At 40.5% G+C, this 22575-nt stretch overlaps 1 protein-coding gene and 1 pseudogene across 3 annotated transcripts in view; one reads left to right on the plus strand and one right to left on the minus strand.

Annotated features, from left to right (window-relative positions):
- Positions 1-22575, plus strand: part of SBNO1 (strawberry notch homolog 1) — a 141310-nt gene that overhangs the window by 270 nt on the left and 118465 nt on the right. For 2 of the 3 annotated variants that reach the window (XM_085880214.1, XM_085880212.1), the window contains exon 1: positions 140-196. In XM_085880214.1, coding sequence (XP_085736340.1) covers positions 155-196 — 42 coding nt within the window. In that variant the 5' untranslated portion in view covers positions 140-154. Of the gene's footprint in view, positions 1-129; positions 197-22575 lie in introns of those variants that run through there. The other variant, XM_085880216.1, reaches the window with a different exon arrangement.
- On the minus strand, positions 190-9350 carry LOC147029270 (uncharacterized; annotated as a pseudogene).

The following is a 22575-nucleotide window of genomic DNA, read 5'->3' on the forward strand; positions in this document are numbered from 1 at the left end:
GTTTCAACATTCTTTGAAGATTTACGTGAACGTATCATACATATAAAATACAATGATGTTAAATGAGACTGCCTGTTTTTTTAAACACACTGTTTATTCTCTTGAACAATGTGTTTGTTGCTTTTACAGTGTCAATCACAAAGAAAGCGCAGATATGTTGCCTCTTGTTCCAAACAGTCATCAGAGACTACCCCAGGTAATTCATTATCCATCTCTCTGACTGAAACTAATATATGAGAGTTAGGATGTGTGTTTTAACAGGAAAGAAGCACTCAGATGATTCAAGACTCCTCACTCTGTCACTCAAACAAACATTATTCAATAAAATCTGTTGTAGATATTTTAATGTGTAATATATTGTATGTTTTAAGTGTTAATTTTATGTGTAGCTTATAATTATTTAATTTTAAATTACAAGAAGAGAATAAAGGGAAAAGAAAGGGGAAGTGTGCCCTCACCAATGACTGACCCCCTCCACCATTGCACCCCTTGCCCCTCCCAGTACATGTGTGGGGAAGGGTGGAGGGTGAGATGGGGGAGGGGTGGGTCAAGGGTGGGGGCACACAAGGGGAGGGGATGATGGGGTATATGGATGTGACTTGTGTGGGAGTGGCTTGTTTGGGTGTGGCTTGTGTGGGTGTAGCTTGTGTGGGTAGAGACAAAGAAGAGGTGGAGTGAATTTTTTAATTCAATAAGCTTGTATGTGGGGAACGAATAAACAAATCATTGTATGAGGGAGTATGGATGTGAATGTGGTGTGTGGTTGTGATTTGTTAGGGTGGAGTGAATTTATTTACTTCTCATCTTTGTCTTTTGTAATTCTTGTGCATAAAATGACCCGGGATTTCTTCTCCCTTTAAATCATATAACTTGTTCGTCCCAGGAATTAAATCATTTACATCAACAATTTTAAAAGTTCATTTGTCCATCGCTTAGTGTAACCTTTTTTAACATATGATTTCCACCAATATATTCTTACGACATCACTGATCTTAAACTTTGGATTTCTCAGATTAATCTCCCTTTCATATTCTAATTTTGTAAATGTTTCTGATGGTTTTGATTTTGTTGAGGAATGAACCGTATTGTTGTAATTATCTACAATGTCCTGAATTTAAGATAGGCATTGTTGAGAACTGAGTTGAGTTAATTTTATATATAGTCTTTCTTTTAAAGTGCGATTAAAATGCTCAATAACAACCGCCTTTACTTCATTAAAGGTGCTGTATAATGTAACACCATTATCTTTTTGAAGATTAAAAAATATTTTGTTGTAGAACTCTGTTACCTCATCACTCCACGATTTATTCGGTTTTCTCTTGTTTTTATTATCCCCCGCAACGTGGCGGAAGGGGGATATTGTTGTCACCCGGGTCGTCCGTCCGTCCGTCCGGCTGGCTGGGCGTCAACATTTATAGCTGTGAGTGCGATAACTCATAAACTGTTCGCCATATCGATTTGAAATTTGGGTCACACATGTACCACCTGAAAAGGAAGAACCCTATTGATTTTGGGCGTGGCCGGATCCAAGATGGCCGACTGGGGCGGCCATCTTGAAAAAAATATTTTTTGTAATAAATGCAAAACCGCTTATCTGATTTCAATTATTTTTCAATGGCGGGGGATTCCCCATCTCTGATGGTATATTTAAATATCCGTTGGAAGGCAAACATGAGTATTACCTCTTTTGTTTTTCAGAGGAACAACCCATGCATATCTACTACTCAAATCAATAACGGTTAAAGCATACTTTTATCTCTTATCATTATTGAGTTCAATCAAGTCAGTGGACCAGATATAATCAACTTCTTTGGGATAAACCTCCCTTCTTTTAAACGTTGTGATTATTGGTTTATGTAATTCATCAGCTAATTGCTCTTCAATCTTAATGACATCAGAGATTGATAGTTTTTTTGATAACCAAGTCCAAGTCTCAATTTAGCACTGATCATCTTCTTCACGATGAACCTATCAACTTTTACTCTCAAGGTTAGATTTTGTATCAAAGACAAATTATACAACATTTCTCAATCTACTTTGTGTTTTTCTTCCAATGTCGTGCTATTTCCATCATCAATATTGTGCTTCACACACACTTCATCAACCCGATTTAGAAGTTTAGACCAAGGTTTAGGATTGTTAGCCACGTCTAATCTTTTATCCAAGTTTGTTCACGGACTACAGAAAGACTACCTTGGTTGATAAAATTCCAGTTGTAAATTAACTCCCCGATCAAAACTTTTGAATATCTCCCCCACGTTTTCCTTTGGAGATGAATTTACTCTTTTTAGAGCCACACACCGAACATATCCCTTTTTGTACAACCCTATTATTTTTACTTTTAGTATATGAGAGATTTTTACTCTTGGTTTTCTTTTTACATTTAAGACAATAACTCATTTATTTATGAGAAAAATTCCTTCAGAGTGCAAAATCTTTTTTAGTTTCCAACATGTACATTTGAATCTTAATTTTTAAAACATAAAGAATCCTTAGATATGCCTTCACTCTCTCCTCCATTTAACCAAAAAACTTTAACCAAAGTAAATTACACCAACATCATCAATAATATAATATTTTCCTTTTTCTCTTCTTTAATGCCACTTTCTTGTTTAAATGTACTCTTTGAAATTGATGCTAATACTCTTGACCCATATATTTTTAATAGACTTGGTAATTCTTTCTTTCCTTCCTCAGTGCATTAAGACAGATATATTTTTTGTAATACCTCCAATCTTTTTCTAATCTCACTGGTTTCCATCTTTTTATATTTATTCATTCTCTCTCTTTCCTCCCTCTCTGTTTTCTCCCTTGTCTCCTGTCTTTTCTCCCTTGCCTCCTTCTCTCTCTTCTTCCTCTCCCTTTCCTCATTTTCTTCATCTCCTTCCTTATCCCTAACTACCCTTGAACCACTTTCACCCCATCGAAAATCATATACATATTCTTCTGGATTTCTCAATCTTCCTGTGTCTAAAATATATTTTTTTTACAACAGGAAACCAATAAAATTTATTCTGAATTTCTAAAAGAGCTTTATATTTTATCAACTTTAAAACCTTTTCATGATTTAACATTTTAGTTAAATCCAAACTTGTTGGTTTATCAACATCAGTAGAAAGCCAAACTTTTATTGAACCCCCCCCCCAATTCTTTTGTTGTAGAACATATTTATTAAAATACCAAATACCCTTTTCTTGGAGGTATGCTTGGACACAGAAATGATAATTTTCTTCAAGCCTTCTTGCTGTCATTTATGTATCAGAAATATATGATGGATTAATATGATGACAGGTAAAACCTCCCCATCTTCCTCCTGTGAAATCAGTTTGTTTTCCCTGACTTACTATTTAAAATCCTGTTCTTTGATTTTAGGCTTATTAAATTCTTTACTTTGTTAATCGTGCTTCCACAAATCTCATTATCGGCACCAAGTGGATAATATTCTTCCTTACGAGACTGATTTCATTTTCTCAGTTCATCCAGGTTTATTTTAAATGACCAATTGTACCCCAAATCATTCATATCATACCCCCAAGGTTATATTCTCATAAAAACGAGACATCCTTCTTTGTAAAATCTAATTTCAAATGGAACTGTGAATGATGTATGATCTTCTTCTTCTTCTTTCGGCTGCTCCCGTGAGGGGTCGCCACAGCGGATCATCCGTATGATCCGCATAGTGATTTGGCACATGTTTTACGCCGGATGCCCTTCCTGACGCAACCCTGGTCGCCTCTTACAACACACATGTGAATGATGTATGATATGGAGATAAAATCAACATTTCTGTATCTTTGGAATACACAGCCATTTTATTAGAGGATATATATTGTGATAAATCACTTAATCTCACAAAGTCGTTTGCATCTGTAGGGCTTGGATCATTTATTAATTTATAAGCATTTATCATATTCATATTTTTTGTTATACTATATCTCTGTCGTTTAGCCTGTGCCTTTGTGTAATAATTTGACAAATCAATATCTAACTCTTGGGTTAGACCAAAGAGAGAACCATCTTTTCAGACATGTCATTTATATTAGATTAAAAGCAACTTCATAAATTTTTAAATTTTTGTTGAGTTGAAATAACACATTCAGACATAATTGGCCACAACATTTGGAATTTAATTACTGGACTTGAAATGTTTGATAAATACCATTCTGTAAGAATTTTATGACTTCAATACGTGATGGAAGACCAGAACTATCTATATAATATTTACCCTGATTATTATAAACACAAACCCAATGAGAACCGCTCCTATTATTTTCTTCTAAATTCATAATAATATTCTTTGTATATTTAGACAAGTTTGTTTCTTCATCTCTCATACAATTAGCCACGTTATCAATTTTATTTTTTCACAATATTTGGCAACTTCTATATTTGATGTTGTATTCTTTCCAAATTATTATTTAAACCACTCATGAATGCTCATATATTTATGAGAAAGATATAATCCATTACCCCCTTTTCATTAATTTTACACCTGCTTGTGTGAGAGAAGAAAGCATATCGCCAACTAACAATCTCGCTTTATCAGGTCGGCTTTCATGTTTTTCAGCAAAATCTATAATTACACCACTTCCACGAATTTGTTTCTCCAATTCTTTGATATGTCTTTCCAACTCTTTTTAAGCCTGTATTTGAGCCTTCCTTTCGTTGGAAGTTTTCACCGCTGTTGAAATACCACCCGTCAATGCTCCCGCCGCACTTAAACCAGCAAATAAAGGAAATAGAAATGGGAGAAATCCTCCACTCGTCTCTCTTATTGAATATTTCTTCAACATTGGTTTTGACATTTAAATTTTAAGTGAGCCAGTATCGTTCAAAGTTTTCACCTGTTCTCTTGTGAGCAAAATATCAATTCTTACAGCTCCATTTCTCTGAATTGTATTCACATTAATCATACAAGGGTTTTGATTTTTAAAACAAGATGATGGTATATTAAGATTTATTTCATTAACATGTACCCCAGTTGGCACTTTCCTCCTCATTTATTTCTCAAAAAATTAGGTGAGACTAATCATAACACCATTATCTGTATTGATCTGTAATTCTGTTTCTTCCAAAAGCAAACAATATGTATCAACTTCTTCACTCTCCTCTTTCAATGTATGGGGAAGTATCCACTCTATTAGACTTTATAGTTTCCTTTTGAGCGCAAACGTCAATCACATAGATTGCAATACAGGCTTTTAAATGCAACCATATCCAAAATGGGTTCTTCATTACCATTGCTTTCAAACACCTTTTGGTTGAACTTGTACGCTTCAGCATAATCATTTTTATCCCAATCAATTTCCAATCTATCTCGTGGATAAAATGTTCCATCCAGAGAAACGCGAAGTTGTTTCACCTTAGCATTATCACTCAACGCATTATTCTTATCAGTAGCAGTATCTCCAACTGATTTATTTAAAATGAGCAATGGGAATCATGGCTTTCCTTCTGGAACACCCAAATTCCACGTGTAAATGGTTTGGTTTAGTTTAACGTGGTGACAACTTCTTTTAAGATATGATACATTCAGCATTTTCTTTGAGTTCAGTCTTCTATGCAATATCTCTTCTGTTTTAAGATAAGGAGGATATAGACTCATATACCAACTCATTTCATCGATAAAAATTTTTTTTATTTTGGGCAGCAAAAGCATTACCAACCCCAAAAGGCAATCTATTTTTATTATCATTCATTTGTCGGAGAAATCTAATTTTAAGTCCATACAGAACTTTATCATTATCACAAAATCCAAATCTAACTTTAAGAGGAACTGCCACAGTAAAACTATTAACTGCTTTTGTATCATCATTATACATTGCCTTTCTGTGACTATAACCAGGGTCTGTGTTTGTTCCCGTTGCCATATCAGGAATAAATCCTTTGACAGCCCCCTTTCCCATTCTATCACAAATTAATATCGTGTAAATTTCATCATTTCAGATGTATCAAAGACATAATAAACCGCTTCAACTTCCTGTGTTCCAATATACAAACGAACATTATCAAACATTTTCCAGAAGAAATCATTTACAAGTATAGCGTTTGTGTTTTTTCCAGCCGAAGTGAATGTAAATTTACATAACAATAAACGATCGGCTCGATTCAAATAAGTTTGTTGATTATTTATTTCAAAGCTTTTTGTTCCATTTGTATTCCAATATGTTCCTGTTATAGTATTTACCTTGAAGTCGTCTTCTTTTTTTCGTAGAGTTTGAGATGATAATGGTATCATCCAAATCATAGATACTAACAATTGCTTCCATACTTTTATTTATTTAGTAAAAAAAAAAAGACGTTAAAACTTTTGAAACTCTGACCCAAGTATTTGAATTATTTTCTGTTATTCTTGGGGAAACAACTGAGTTTTGCCTTTCTTAATTTATTTTATTGCTTGCAATTTATGGGATTCCTGTTAGGCTTCTTTTACACTCCTTATCGCACTTCCCCATGGCAGAAGCGGTTGAGCCTATGAGGTCTTTATGTTTAAGAATTGTTGAACCTCTACCCATTAGAGTATCAATTATTCCATCTCCTTCATTTTTAAATTGATGTCCTACACCCCATTGTCTTTTTGGTTCGTGGTATCCTCTTCCAATATACATACCTTCAAGCTTATCGTGTGGGGAAAGGAAATCCCATCCCTGTAATTATTTTATATTTTCCCCACTCGTGGTTCCTTACAATAACCATCGTATTTATTTGTTGGAAAACTTCACGAAGGTGAATTCTGATCAATATAATTTCTCCATTGAAGGAAATCACATGATTATTTTGAACTGTTATTCTAAAATTTACTATGTATCTGGTTTTTCCTGACATGGGTAGATAAACCAGATTTTTCGGCTCCATATTGAATTTGTAACCAACTGGGGTTGAGTATGCGCTGAATGAAAATATTGTATTTGTTCTTATTCCATCATTATAAGCACCATCAATCATTATAAGAGCACCATCAATCATTATAAGAACCTTGGAATTATTTTTAAATTTAATTGTTGATTTTGAAGAATCTTTTTGAATGTCATGAACAATATTTTTTGGATCATCACCCTGTTCTTTCATGAGGCAAGCAAATTCAGAACATATTTGAGAAATTTCGTATGCTCCGGGTGAAACTGTGATAGTTTTGTATCCCCTTCCCGGATTATAACTAAATTTATCATTTTTATCTGTGATTTTAAAAAGGGTATTATTAGTTTCCATAGACAATGAAGAAGCCTCATATTCTTTTTGTTAGGTCAAGTTGTAGTGGGTAAGTGAATGAAGCCATGTGATCACTCGTGAAATTAAAACTAAGGATTGTGCTTCTCATCTTATTTAATATGGGATAAAATATCTTTGTGTTGACATTTATTTATTATTTTCACATTCATTAACTGGTCTAAAATGGCTGATGCTTCATTAAAACAATTGTTATTTCCAGCCTTCTTACTACCTAACAACAATAACAGTCTATTAACTAATTGTGATGGGTCATTTGGAAGAAAACTAACACCTGAACCAAGCTGACTTAAAGCCTTTATAATATGTTTCTCCCTCTCATTCCTCTTTTTTCTCCAAGCAATGTAAACCCCATAATCAAGTTAATTTAGTAAATCAATATATACTCTATCATCTTCATTTTCCATATTCAATGGTTCATTGAAATAATCTGAAACTTGATTCTTGGCTAAAATGTAATATCCATCTTTGGTTGGAAGAAACATTAATCTTGGAGTTAATGTAACAGGTGGTCGGACAGAATCTCAGAACCTCATTTCTTCATAATATATCAATACCTTTTCTTCAACAAGATATATTATTGCTGGTTGTTCTGTTGGAATTAGACCTGCCATGGTTTTTGAATTTGTCAGATATTCATCGTTTTGGAGTGCATTCACAACATAATCAGAGGGTTGATTTATGTCTTCCAGTTGTTGAAATAATCCTTCATCATCATATTCTAATTGTCCTATATCTTCTTGTTCTTCATCGGTCATTTGACGAAAATCTTTTTAGGGGTGTATTCTATCATTGGAACTGAAGACATTTGTTGGGGAGTTTTTTTTAAAAGTGGTTCAAAAAATTTCTCTTGTTTTCTTTCAAAGGCTTCTTCACCCATTAATTTATGTCTGTGTTTATTCTTTATGTCTTCCTGTTGTTTTACAACTTTTGAAACCAACTCTTGATGTTCCTTAAATCTTCTTGCTCATTCTTTCGCATCCATTTATTTCTTGGAAAATTTAATTTACTGAATTGTAAAGGTCAATATGGAAATTTCCCTTTTCTTCATCATTCAAGTATATGTGTTCAGAAAATCCTTTTCTTCAAATATTTCATCAAATTCTTTATTTGCATTAATATGAGTTGTAATTTCTTCTTCACTAATACTTGTATCTGCTTTTCATAGGTATGCTTTGAGTTACTTCATCAACATCAAAACCGAATGATAGAATCTTAACTCCATTTCCACTCAGATGTTTAATAATTTATCTTATTCCTTCTAAATTCGTTTCTAATATCCAAGACCACCAGATTTTAGTTTCTTTAACTCACTCTTACAATGTGAATATTTTGTTCTCAGAGAAATCTCAAATATTTGACCTTCATTCCTCAATGGCATGTTCCTCGATTGAAATGTAGTAATAATATTCACCTTCTACTTCTCCTGGTCACATTACTCTGGTTGTTGTAGATACAATACATACATTGTATTGTAGATACAATTGGAGATACAATGTAGGGCGTTAAAAAAAAACAAAAAACATGTAATCTTTTCATTTTCACGATTCAAGAACCTCAATTTATGAAAGTTTTTCCCAGAAGCAGATTTACCCACAAGATTGATAATAACAACGATCATTTGTGAATGTGATTGTTTATAAAATAAAAAATATATCCCTCAGTATTTCATCTTGTTTTACAACAATGTATTTATATTTTTCAGCCGTGTGTTTCATGTACTCCTCAATTTCTTTTTTACTACACAACGTAGAACATTTATATCTCCAAAAATTATTTATAGCTATTGAATTTAACTTGAATAAAATGAAAGTATGAGCATTATTTATTATTGAGCGATGAGTGAGTTGAAAGTAAGATTGACTAAGATGAATACAATTACAAGAAGAATGTCTCCCAGTTGTGTTGTCGCTCTCCATAACTGTTTGGTTTCTCTCATTAACACAATCATCAAAGATGATGAGATTATTTTTTGATTTCTCTAAATCTAGGGGTGAAGGTATATCATACATATTATCACGCAGAGTACAAATTATAGGTTTTTATTTATTTTTACATTTCTGTGCATCACAAAATAAATGTATTATATTGTTGTGGTTACCAGATTCGCAAACCACCATTCAGGTCCCTTAGGTGAGGTATCTCGGTAAGTGCATGTGTAGTTAGGCCCAAACCCGTTGTCTAGTGGGAATACATGTCATTTATACGTGCTGCGACTCTTCAGGATAGCCGTTTTTCTTTTACTATCTTTATTTTGGACCAACCGCCATGATCACAACCACAACATCAACCACCGACCACAACCACCGCTTCACCACAACCGCCACGACCTTCACGCACACCTCACAACCGTAGCATCGCCACCGTTCTTGCCCCGCTGTGGGTACCGGTGTTGGACTCATGCAGAACGCGCGTCGAACAGCGTGTACAAAACCACGGATTTTCTGCTTCAAAAACGGATCGAAAACGACACACGCCCACTTTTTGCCGTCCAATCGGTGAGCGAGGGGCGAATTGGCCCCGCCCCCAGGGCGATCGATATATGCAAATTTGTGGATCAAAAAGCCTTCACGCCCACTTTTTCTCGGGCCAATGGGGAGCGAGGTGAAAGGTCAAAGGGAGGGGGTCAAAGGCGAAGTTACGGGGGGGATAAAAGGACGGTGTTCGTCAGTCAAAGGAGTCGTAAAAGTCGAAACGAGAGAGTCAGTAAGGAGAGAGTCAGCAGAACGAGAACGAGGAGTCGCAAACAAGAACGGACAGAGAGTCAAGACTTCGCGGGCGGTGGAGCTGCTCGTCGTGTGCGTTGGAGTCGGAACGGAGGGGACGGAGCTGTGGAGAGGCGGCGAGGGCGGACGAGGGGGTGCTCGCGTCGTGCAAGGAGCTGCGCGCCCGAGGGAGGCCGGCAGCGCGACCTGGCCGAGGTGGAGACGCTCGTCGCATATAATAAAGATCCTCTATACCCCGAGCATCAGCAACCCCCTCCTGTTTCCCCCCGCGCTGAGATAGTGCGACCAAGGGGGCCCCGTTCCCACCCCCTGCCAGGCACTGTCCACGAGGCCCGCGGGTTGCGGGGCCATCGCCGCTCCGCGTCTCATCACCAGACGGGTAGGCCCGACCCGGTCTCAGCCCCAGGCCTACCTCATTCTTGGGGGATTTCTTTTCCTTGGTTTTGGGTATGTGTTGTCGGCGCCGTCTGTGAAGTAGAATTGTATAAGTGTTGCCGTGTGCTCGGTAGTCGGTATTAGCTCTGCACTGTGTTTTCACTTTTATGTTTGCTTTTTGTGTAAATGGAATTGTGTTTTCTTTTTTTGTGTGCATTTGGTGGAATTGTATTTGTGTGCTTCCCGTGTGCCGAGAATAAATGTGCTTTATTGTTGAACTGTTTCCCGCTTCGCTTCGTCTTTTTCCCCATTGAACCCCCATCTTGCTTCACGTAAAGGGTTGGTAGTGGGCTGAATACGCCCGATAATTAATCGAACCGTCGAGGTCGACGATAACACCGCTCGGTTATTCTGATAGTACGGAACGGGTCGCTTAAGTGGCCCGTGTCCGAAGTCGACCTGCGGCGAGGTGCGATCGCCCGGTCTACCCTCCGCGTGGGTACTTAGGTAGTTCGAATTTGGCGAGCAACCCTATCCCACGCGGGGGCTGATTGGCTCGATCGCGGTGAGACCGAAAGGTCCACCCGTGACTGGTTCCCGGCGTTAGTCCGAGAGGGTCACGACTGGATTGTCCGTCCGGTGGGCGACGTGCCGCGATTCGAGTTACGTGGCCGTCGCACGCCGGCGGGCGCGAAGACCGCAACAATATCTTCAATGTTCTCATCATTTAGTTTGTTTTTAAGTTTAAATAAACCAATTTTGTCTTCTTTTTGAAGACCTGCATTAAAACCTTGTGAGAGTAGTTGATACTCTGGTTGAAAACTTGACTTTGTGAAAATTATTAAATTATCAAAATCTTTAAAAAGTTTTGAGTAAGGAGCATCTTTAAAAGCAAGCAGGTTTTTTTCATATCTGCTTGAACCAACTATTAGACATCTTAATGAATTTGGAAGATTTTTTATGGTTGTTAAACTTTATCTTATTTTCCCAAACGGGTAAAAAAAAATCATTCATTAACATATATTTAGAAAATATGTTATTTAAATTTTTATAGGCATTTTTAGAAACTATGTTTTATCCTGAGTTCAGGTTTAATTTCAAGATAATCCATTATTTTATTGATACAGTATCTTGAGTTAATATTTCCCTGAAAATAACAATCATGAATAATAAATAACATCAAATCTTTAAACATTACCCTCATTTTTTCAGTCTCTTCTCTTGTAAGAAAAGGTGTATTATCACTCTCATACATATACACATTGCTTATCGACTCCATCACATGCACAACAATTGTCTGTGCCTGTTTGTGGTGAGGATGTTGAGGTCGTGGAGAGATTCACTTACCTTGGCAGTGATATTTATGTCTCTGCTGGCTGTGAGTCAGAGGTCAATAGACGTCTGGGTCGGTCCTGGGGAGTCATGGATTCACTGGATAATGCGGTGTGGTGCTGCCGGTACCTGTGCAGGAGGATGAAAGTTGGAGTCTTCAGGTCCTTGGTGCTTCCAGTCTTGCTCTATAGATGTGACACTTGGACTCTGACCAAGGATCTGAGACAGAGAATTAATTCCTTTGGTACCAGGTCTCTTCGGAGAATCCTTGGCTATCGCTAGTTGGACTTTGTGTCCAACGAGCGGTTGCTGAGAGAGACTCAAATGAGATTTGTTTCCTGCATAGTCCGTGAGCGTCAGCTGCGGCCGTATGGACATGTGGCTCATTTTCCTGATGCTAATCCTGCTCACCAGATTCTCTCAGAGAGGGAGTCTCATGAGTGGAGGAGGCCAATGGGCCGACCACGTGCCTCGTGGTTGCAGCAGGTTGATCAGCATCTCAAGGAGATGGGCATGGGCCAGGCATCTGCCTGGGGGATGGCCAGTCTAAATATCTTTAGATCTCAACAAAGACTTGATAAACATTCAAAGTATTGTTCTAAAAATGAAGCAGCAGTTATTGAGATGCCAGAACCAGGAGTGAAAGTTGTATTTCATGAAACTAATAAATGTATAAAACATCCATTTGTAATATTTGCTGATTTGGAGAGCATCTTGGAAAAGACTGACAAAATTAAAAAGTATCAAAAGCATATTCCTTGTGGGTTTTGTTTTTACATTAAATCATCTGCAGGAAGTAAATATGATAAGTTTGAGTTGTATAGAGGACCTGATGTTGCTGATGAATTTGTAAAAAGGATTGAGGATGATTGTATTAAGCCAACTAAATTTATGTCAAGAACAAATCAGCCTCTTGACTAATCTCCGAGTGAAGATAAATATTTCCAAGAAGCAATGATTTGTCATATCTGCTTCAAGGCTTTGGAAAAACCTGATAAAAGGATTAGAGATCATTGTCATATAACACGAAAATATAGAGGAACAGCTCATAATAATTGTAAAATTAATTATAGAATCCCTACATTCATACCTGTATTTCTTCATAATAATTGTCATTATGATACACATCTCTTTATCAAAGAACTAAGACTCCTGGAAAGATAATGGCAATTCTTAATACAGATCAAAATTACATCTCATTTACAAAACAGATTTATATTCGTGAAATGGGTGTAAATACAAATATTAGATTTCTTGACTTATAAATTTATGGCAAGCCCTCTTAAGTTCTTTGGTTTCAAACATCTCCTCTCTTCCTGTACTTTACAGTCAATTTAGGACCGAAGCCAACATGGAAAAGGCATTTCTCTTCTTCCTAAAAAGGGCATTTACCCATTTGATTGCATGGATTCTTTTGAAAGATTTAAAGAAACAAGGCTTCTTCCTCAAAAGCGTTTTTATAACAAGTTAGGGAAATGTCATATTACAGATGAAGAATATGAAAGAGCAAAACAAGTTTGGAAAGAGTTTTAGATGGAGAATATAGGTGAATATCATGACCTTTATTTAATAACTGATGTTTTATTACTCGCTGATGTGTTTGAGACATTTAGAGAAGTTTGTTATAATAAAGATGCCTTTGGACTTGATCCTGTCCATTATTATACATCTCCTGGACCAGCCAGGAGTGCAATGTTAAAAATGACCAAACAACCCCTTAATCTTCGAAGTGATGTGGATTTGCTCTTGATGATTGAGAAGGCTAAAAGAGGAGGAATTTCAGTCGTTTGTTCAAAGATATGCTAAGGCAAATAATAAATATCTTTCAGACTTCTCACCTGATAAGCCCACATCTTATTTAATGTACATTGATGCTAATAACTTGTATTCTTTCACCCATTTTCAATGACCAGAAGGTTGAGATTCAGACATTTCCCAGCCATACGAGTACAAATCCATCTTGCGTGATATAACCTCCACAAGTCAAGAATATTTAGATAAACGGGATTATAGGTATTATTTTGAAGTAGATTTAACTGTCTGAGAAAATTTCATCACAAACATAAAACCTTCCTTATGGAGCTGAAAAAGAGATCCCCAATTAAGAGCTATTTGGTGGTTATCAACATTTCTTTAGTTCTTCAAATTAGTTGAAATATATTCTTTCAACTAAATTACTAACAACATTGTTTGAGAAAGAGAAGTATGTTTTACATCAAAGAAATCTAAAGCAATTTATAGAAGCAGGACTATAAGTTAAACAGGTACATAGGGCACTAAATTTAGTCAGTCATTGGTTAGGCAAATATATTGATTATAATATGAGGATGAGAACAAAGGCTAATAATGATTTTGAGAAGGACTTTAACAAGTTGAATAATTCTGTATTTGGTAAAACAATGGAAAATATAAGGAATAGACAAAATGTAAGACGTGCTATGACTTAGGAGCAGGCGGAGAAGTTGATAAATAAACCAAGCTTTACCAAGAGTAGAAATATTCACAGATAATTTTTGTGCTGTTCATTTGAGTAAAGAGAGTATAAATATGGATAAACTGATTTATGTTGGAACATGTTTTAGATTTTTCAAAGTATTTAATGTATGATTACTTTTATAATAATCTAAAGAGATATGGTGAGAATATTGTATTGCTATATATGGATATGGATAGCTTCATACTAGAGATAACTACAGAAGATGTTTATAAGGATATGAAAGAAGATGAAGATATTTATGATGCAAGTAATTATGATTGTAACAACCTACTCTTTACGAATGAGAATAAAAAGGTTTTTGGTAAATTTAAAGATGAATTCGGTGAAAAGATACTAAGTGAAATTGTAGGTGTTAGATCAAAGGCATATGCTTATAAATACTTAACTAGAAGGTTAAATGAATTCAAATGTGAAAAGAAACTTAAAAGGTCTCAAGAACAGTGTATTAAAAGAGACCATGAACTTTCAACATTACCTTGAATGTATACAGAAGAGAAAAGATGTTTATGGAAAGATGAATCTCATTAGAAATTATAAACACGAAATATTCTCAGAGACTGTTCGGAAGAAAGCTCTAACAGCATTTCATGATAAAAGATATAACACGAGTGATGGAATAAATACATTACCTTATGGGTTTAAAGGGATACAAGTCTGAAGACGACAATGGTTCATGAGCGGCATTTGACGATGTAGATTGTTTCAGAAGTCAAGGATGAGACAATGTGATAATTTTTGACCAAGTTATAAAAATGATCAACATGATGTGGTATGAGTGACAGGTTATTAGCTGCAAAATGTCGAAAACCCAGTTTCGTTCAACAACTTTCAAAATTTGACCTTTGCATAACCTTTAAAGGTCACAAAACAATGTTGTGGACATTAAAATAAGGAAACAGGATACGTGCTATAGCTTGTTGGAGTTAGTTCGTCGAAGAAGGTTGAAAACCCGGTGCGATTCCCACAACTTTGAAAATTTGACCTTTGTGAACTTTAAAGGTCAAGGATTATGACCTTTGGTGCAAAACTTCCTCTGGAACATTCCAGGAACAATATAACGTCACATAGGCTATATGGCATTTCGCACTCCTCGGAATTATCCATACTTTGATGAAATCAGCGTAAAAACAAACTTGAAGGGGGCGCCACGGGCAAGGTGTTCGAGATAGAGCAAAATGGTTTAAAGACTTTAGGTGGGGAATGACCTCAAGATTATGCATAAAAAATATTGTCATCCTAGCTCTCAAATTTGGGCGGTCGTATGATTTTTATGTCAAAATTCGCAATTTTCTAAGTTCGTAACCTTGTGACCTTGACCTTGACATGAAAATGAAAAACCGAGCTCCGTGGGCCTATGCAGGTGCCATTGGGTTAACCAAATACTGAAACCCCTGCCAGATTCGACAAACCCCCTCAGAGAAGATGTAACTTGAAATCGGCTACCCCCTAAAAACACGTTTTTTGGGCGTGGTCCCACCCATAATGGGCGCAGCACGCCTATTCTCAGGAAAACACAACTCCATCATGATATAAACCTCCCACCCAAATTTTATCAGGATCGGATCAAAACCCACGGAGCTATGCTCGGGACAGACAGACAGACACACACACACACACACACACACACACACACACACACACACACACACACACACACACACACACACATAACGAATATAGTGGTCACTTACTGACTCGTGAACCATTAAATTTGTAGTGATTATTCCCTTTCAGTATGCTGGTTGAGATGATGCTGCTTTAACCAGACCAAGCTATATCTCACTCAAATTAATAATGCAATGATGTGTTGTAAATGAAGTCCGGCTGATGATTACTCATTCGGCATCTCCTCAGGGGTTGGTGATTAAAAAAAGATTTACTGGCGCTGAGCCTCGGCTTTAGAATGGCGTCGAAAATGGCAAGCAGAAATGGAAAACTCGTTTGTTGCAGTCGTAGTTGTTTAACCAAACAAACGAAATCCACTTCGCTCAATAGTCTTGATAAAGTCGAACCAAAAGTCTCTTTGAAATAATGACGTGTTGAGTGACTTGTGAATAGGGATGAGAACGGCTTTTACATGAAGGCGCGCAAGCTTCCAACATTTCCTCACCTGAAAAACTCCCGTGAGTCCTCGGCCTTTTTAACATCCCATGCATTGATTGGCTCTCCGGAAAGATGCAACTGATTGGCTACCAGAGTTCACCTGTTTGCTTTATTTGTTCACGTGTTTGAAAAATTAATGAAGTACTGAGAAAATCAGTGTCACTACAAGTATTAATAAAAATCAAATAATGGTTCTTTCCTTTTCTATGACATTAAATAAGATATAAAAAAAAACAAATTCTTCTCAAGTCAGTTTAAAATTGACACTTTCTGGATAATTTCTTCTCAAACCAAGAGTTAAAATAACGGTTTATGTAATGTGAATCTTCAATGTATCTTCTGTGAATTTTTTTTTTAATCTCAAGCCAAAGAGTTCAAAAGTCGTGAAAACTTTAATACTAAAATTTTATCTCGTCAGAGTTAAACATTGGTCAAATTACGATGAACAATTTCATCTCTTGCGAAGAGTTTAACTGGCTTTCTTCTGTAGTGTCCATTGCTTGTGGTCATTTGCCTAACAATCCACCTTGTCGATGAGTGGTACATGAGTGGTATCAAAATGTGTTCCTCAGGAGGTTCACAGACAAGAGCATTCGAGAGGTATGTGATTTTTCATCTGTGCTCAACAAAGATATTTAAACGAAGAACCAAGTTCAGATAATACTCGGTGGTGATGAGTGGAAAAAGACAAATTAAGTTATTCCCGAAAATAAAACATAAACAAATATTTATAGGATCTCCATTTCACTACTCAATTTGGTTAAATAAATGATCATATGAAAAAAAGGTGAAGCCCCCACCTCCGGCAGGGTAGTACTGTCAAAAGGGAGGTGTTTGACGAAGTAATGCGTTTCCAGCTTTAAAAGGAGAAATAAGAGTGAGCAGAAGTGAGTGAATATTGCGACTTTGAAAAATGGGACAAATGACTGCGTCAAACACTCCCTTTTGACACGATGTTGGTCCTCTCGTCGGTGTTTCTTGATCTTCTCATCGGTGTTTATTGATCCTCTCGTCAGTTTGTTGGTCCTCTCGTCGGTGTTTCTTGGTCTTGTCGTCAGTGTTTTTTGGTCCTCTCGTCGGTGTTTGTTGGTCCTCTCGTCGGTGTTTGTTGGTCCTCTCGTCGGTGTTTGTTGGTCCTCTCGTCGGTGTTTGTTGGTCCTCTCGTCCGTGTTTGTTGGTCCTCTCGTCCGTGTTTGTTGGTCCTCTCGTCGGTGTTTGTTGGTCCTCTCGTCGGTGTTTGTTGGTCCTCTCGTCCGTGTTTGTTGGTCCTCTCGTCGGTGTTTGTTGGTCCTCTCGTCGGTGTTTGTTGGTCCTCTCGTCGGTGTTTGTTGGTCCTCTCGTCCGTGTTTGTTGGTCCTCTCGTCGGTGTTTGTTGGTCCTCTCGTCGGTGTTTGTTGGTCCTCTCGTCGGTGTTTGTTGGTCCTCTCGTCGGTGTTTGTTGGTCCTGTCGTCGGTGTTTGTTGGTCCTCCCGTCGGTGTTTGTTGGTCCTCCCGTCGGTGTTTGTTGGTCCTCCCGTCGGTGTTTGTTGGTCCTCCCGTCGGTGTTTGTTGGTCCTCCCGTCGGTCTTTGTTGGTCCTCCCGTCGGTGTTTGTTGCTCCTCTCGTCGGTGTTTGTTGGTCCTCTCGTCGGTGTTTTTTTGGTCCTCTCGTCGGTGTTTGTTGGTCCTCTCGTCGGTGTTTGTTGGTCCTCCCGTAGGTGTTTGTTTGTTCCTCCCGTAGGTGTTTGTTTGTTCCTCCCGTAGGTGTTTGTTGGTCCTCCCGGAGGTGTTTGTTGGTCTTCCCGTGGGTGTTTGTTGGTCCTCTCGTCGGTGTTTGTTGGTCCTCCCGTCGGTGTTTTTTTGGTCCTCTCGTCGGTGTTTGTTGGTCCTTCTGTCGGTGTTTGTTGGTCCTCCCGTAGGTGTTTGTTGGTCCTTCTGTCGGTGTTTGTTGGTCCTCCCGTAGGTGTTTGTTGGTCCTCCCGTCGGTTTGTTGGTCTTCCCGTCGGTTTGTTGGTCCTCTCGTCGGTGTTTGTTGGTCTTGTCGTCGGTGTTTTTTTGGTCCTCTTGTCGGTGTTTGTTGGACCTCTTGTCGGTGTTTGTTGGTCCTCCCGTCGGTGTTTGTTGGTCCTCCCGTCGGTGTTTGTTGGTCCTCTCGTCGGTGTTTGTTGGTCCTCTCGTCGGTGTTTGTTGGTCCTCTCGTCGGTGTTTGTTGGTCCTCCCGTCGGTGTTTGTTGGTCCTCCCGTCGGTGTTTGTTGGTCTTCCCGTGGGTGTTTGTTGTTCTTCCCGTGGGTGTTTGTTGGTCCTCTCGTCGGTGTTTTTTTGGTCCTCTCGTCGTTATTTGTTGGTCCTTCTGTCGGTGTTTGTTGGTCCTCCCGTAGGTGTTTGTTGGTCCTCCCGTAGGTGTTTGTTGGTCCTCCCGTAGGTGTTTGTTGGTCCTCCCGTCGGTGTTTGTTGGTCCTCTCGTCAGTGTTTGTTGGTCTTGTCGTCGGTGTTTTTTTGGTCCTGTCGTCGGTGTTTTTTTGGTCCTCCCGTCGGTGTTTTTTTGGTCCTCCCGTGGGTGTTTGTTGGTCCTCCCGTCGGTGTTTGTTGGTCCTCTCGTCAGTGTTTGTTGGTCTTGTCGTCGGTGTTTTTTTGGTCCTGTCGTCGGTGTTTTTTGGTCCTCTCGTCGGTGTTTGTTGGTCCTCTCGTCGGTGTTTGTTGGTCCTCTCGTCGGTGTTTGTTGGTCCTCTCGTCGGTGTTTGTTGGTCCTCTCGTCGGTGTTTGTTGGTCCTCTCGTCAGTGTTTGTTGGTCCTCTCGTCGGTGTTTGTTGGTCCTCTCGTCGGTGTTTGTTGGTCCTCTTGTCGGTGTTTGTTGGTCCTGTCGTCGGTGTTTGTTGGTCCTCCCGTCGGTGTTTGTTGGTCCTCCCGTCGGTGTTTGTTGGTCCTCCCGTCGGTGTTTGTTGGTCCTCCCGTCGGTGTTTGTTGGTCCTCCCGTCGGTGTTTGTTGGTCCTCTCGTCGGTGTTTGTTGGTCCTCTCGTCGGTGTTTTTTTGGTCCTCTCGTCGGTGTTTGTTGGTCCTCTCGTCGGTGTTTGTTGGTCCTCCCGTAGGTGTTTGTTGGTCTTCCCGGAGGTGTTTGTTGGTCCTCCCGTCGGTGTTTGTTGGTCCTCCCGTCGGTGTTTGTTGGTCCTCTCGTCGGTGTTTGTTGGTCCTCTCGTCGGTGTTTTTTTGGTCCTCTCGTCGGTGTTTGTTGGTCCTCTCGTCGGTGTTTGTTGGTCCTCCCGTAGGTGTTTGTTTGTTCCTCCCGTAGGTGTTTGTTGGTCTTCCCGGAGGTGTTTGTTGGTCTTCCCGTGGGTGTTTGTTGGTCCTCTCGTCGGTGTTTGTTGGTCCTCCCATCGGTGTTTTTTTGGTCCTCTCGTCGGTGTTTGTTGGTCCTTCTGTCGGTGTTTGTTGGTCCTCCCGTAGGTGTTTGTTGGTCCTCCCGTAGGTGTTTGTTGGTCCTCACGTCGGTTTGTTGGTCTTCCCGTCGGTTTGTTGGTCCTCTCGTCGGTGTTTGTTGGTCCTCCCGTCGGTTTGTTGGTCTTCCCGTCGGTTTGTTGGTCCTCTCGTCGGTGTTTGTTGGTCTTGTCGTCGGTGTTTTTTTGGTCCTCTTGTCGGTGTTTGTTGGACCTCTTGTCGGTGTTTGTTGGTCCTCCCGTCGGTGTTTGTTGGTCCTCCCGTCGGTGTTTGTTGGTCCTCCCGTAGGTGTTTGTTGGTCTTCCCGGAGGTGTTTGTTGGTCTTCCCGTGGGTGTTTGTTGGTCCTCTCGTCGGTGTTTGTTGGTCCTCCCGTCGGTGTTTTTTTGGTCCTCTCGTCGGTGTTTGTTGGTCCTTCTGTCGGTGTTTGTTGGTCCTCCCGTAGGTGTTTGTTGGTCCTCCCGTAGGTGTTTGTTGGTCCTCCCGTCGGTTTGTTGGTCTTCCCGTCGGTTTGTTGGTCCTCTCGTCGGTGTTTGTTGGTCCTCTCGTCGGTGTTTGTTGGTCCTCTCGTCGGTGTTTGTTGGTCCTCCCGTCGGTGTTTGTTGGTCCTCCCGTCGGTGTTTGTTGGTCTTCCCGTGGGTGTTTGTTGTTCTTCCCGTGGGTGTTTGTTGGTCCTCTCGTCGGTGTTTTTTTGGTCCTCTCGTCGTTATTTGTTGGTCCTTCTGTCGGTGTTTGTTGGTCCTCCCGTAGGTGTTTGTTGGTCCTCCCGTAGGTGTTTGTTGGTCCTCCCGTAGGTGTTTGTTGGTCCTCCCGTCGGTGTTTGTTGGTCCTCTCGTCAGTGTTTGTTGGTCTTGTCGTCGGTGTTTTTTTGGTCCTGTCGTCGGTGTTTTTTTGGTCCTCCCGTCGGTGTTTTTTTGGTCCTCCCGTGGGTGTTTGTTGGTCCTCCCGTCGGTGTTTGTTGGTCCTCTCGTCAGTGTTTGTTGGTCTTGTCGTCGGTGTTTTTTTGGTCCTGTCGTCGGTGTTTTTTTGGTCCTCTCGTCGGTGTTTGTTGGTCCTCTCGTCGGTGTTTGTTGGTCCTCTCGTCGGTGTTTGTTGGTCCTCTCGTCGGTGTTTGTTGGTCCTCTCGTCGGTGTTTGTTGGTCCTCTCGTCAGTGTTTGTTGGTCCTCTCGTCGGTGTTTGTTGGTCCTCTCGTCGGTGTTTGTTGGTCCTCTTGTCGGTGTTTGTTGGTCCTGTCGTCGGTGTTTGTTGGTCCTCCCGTCGGTGTTTGTTGGTCCTCCCGTCGGTGTTTGTTGGTCCTCCCGTCGGTGTTTGTTGGTCCTCCCGTCGGTGTTTGTTGGTCCTCCCGTCGGTGTTTGTTGGTCCTCTCGTCGGTGTTTGTTGGTCCTCTCGTCGGTGTTTTTTTGGTCCTCTCGTCGGTGTTTGTTGGTCCTCTCGTCGGTGTTTGTTGGTCCTCCCGTAGGTGTTTGTTTGTTCCTCCCGTAGGTGTTTGTTGGTCTTCCCGGAGGTGTTTGTTGGTCCTCCCGTCGGTGTTTGTTGGTCCTCTCGTCGGTGTTTGTTGGTCCTCTCGTCGGTGTTTTTTTGGTCCTCTCGTCGGTGTTTGTTGGTCCTCTCGTCGGTGTTTGTTGGTCCTCCCGTAGGTGTTTGTTTGTTCCTCCCGTAGGTGTTTGTTGGTCTTCCCGGAGGTGTTTGTTGGTCTTCCCGTGGGTGTTTGTTGGTCCTCTCGTCGGTGTTTGTTGGTCCTCCCATCGGTGTTTTTTTGGTCCTCTCGTCGGTGTTTGTTGGTCCTTCTGTCGGTGTTTGTTGGTCCTCCCGTAGGTGTTTGTTGGTCCTCCCGTAGGTGTTTGTTGGTCCTCACGTCGGTTTGTTGGTCTTCCCGTCGGTTTGTTGGTCCTCTCGTCGGTGTTTGTTGGTCCTCCCGTCGGTTTGTTGGTCTTCCCGTCGGTTTGTTGGTCCTCTCGTCGGTGTTTGTTGGTCTTGTCGTCGGTGTTTTTTTGGTCCTCTTGTCGGTGTTTGTTGGACCTCTTGTCGGTGTTTGTTGGTCCTCCCGTCGGTGTTTGTTGGTCCTCCCGTCGGTGTTTGTTGGTCCTCCCGTAGGTGTTTGTTGGTCTTCCCGGAGGTGTTTGTTGGTCTTCCCGTGGGTGTTTGTTGGTCCTCTCGTCGGTGTTTGTTGGTCCTCCCGTCGGTGTTTTTTTGGTCCTCTCGTCGGTGTTTGTTGGTCCTTCTGTCGGTGTTTGTTGGTCCTCCCGTAGGTGTTTGTTGGTCCTCCCGTAGGTGTTTGTTGGTCCTCCCGTCGGTTTGTTGGTCTTCCCGTCGGTTTGTTGGTCCTCTCGTCGGTGTTTGTTGGTCTTGTCGTCGGTGTTTTTTTGGTCCTCTTGTCGGTGTTTGTTGGACCTCTTGTCGGTGTTTGTTGGTCCTCCCGTCGGTGTTTTTTTGGTCCTCCCGTGGGTGTTTGTTGGTCCTCCCGTCGGTGTTTGTTGGTCCTCTCGTCGGTGTTTGTTGGTCCTCCCGTCGGTGTTTGTTGGTCCTCCCGTCGGTGTTTGTTGGTCCTCCCGTCGGTGTTTGTTGGTCTTCCCGTGGATGTTTGTTGTTCTTCCCGTGGGTGTTTGTTGGTCCTCTCGTCGGTGTTTTTTTGGTCCTCTCGTCGGTATTTGTTGGTCCTTCTGTCGGTGTTTGTTGGTCCTCCCGTAGGTGTTTGTTGGTCCTCCCGTAGGTGTTTGTTGGTCCTCCCGTAGGTGTTTGTTGGTCCTCCCGTCGGTGTTTGTTGGTCCTCTCGTCAGTGTTTGTTGGTCTTATCGTCGGTGTTTTTTTGGTCCTGTCGTCGGTGTTTTTTTGGTCCTCCCGTCGGTGTTTGTTGGTCCTCCCGTCGGTGTTTGTTGGTCCTCCCGTAGGTGTTTGTTGGTCTTC

Source organism: Eptatretus burgeri, chromosome 4 (assembly GCF_056783735.1).
Source record: "Eptatretus burgeri isolate ZD-2024b chromosome 4, Ebu_testis_v1, whole genome shotgun sequence".
Classification (NCBI taxonomy): Eukaryota; Metazoa; Chordata; class Myxini; order Myxiniformes; family Myxinidae; genus Eptatretus; species Eptatretus burgeri.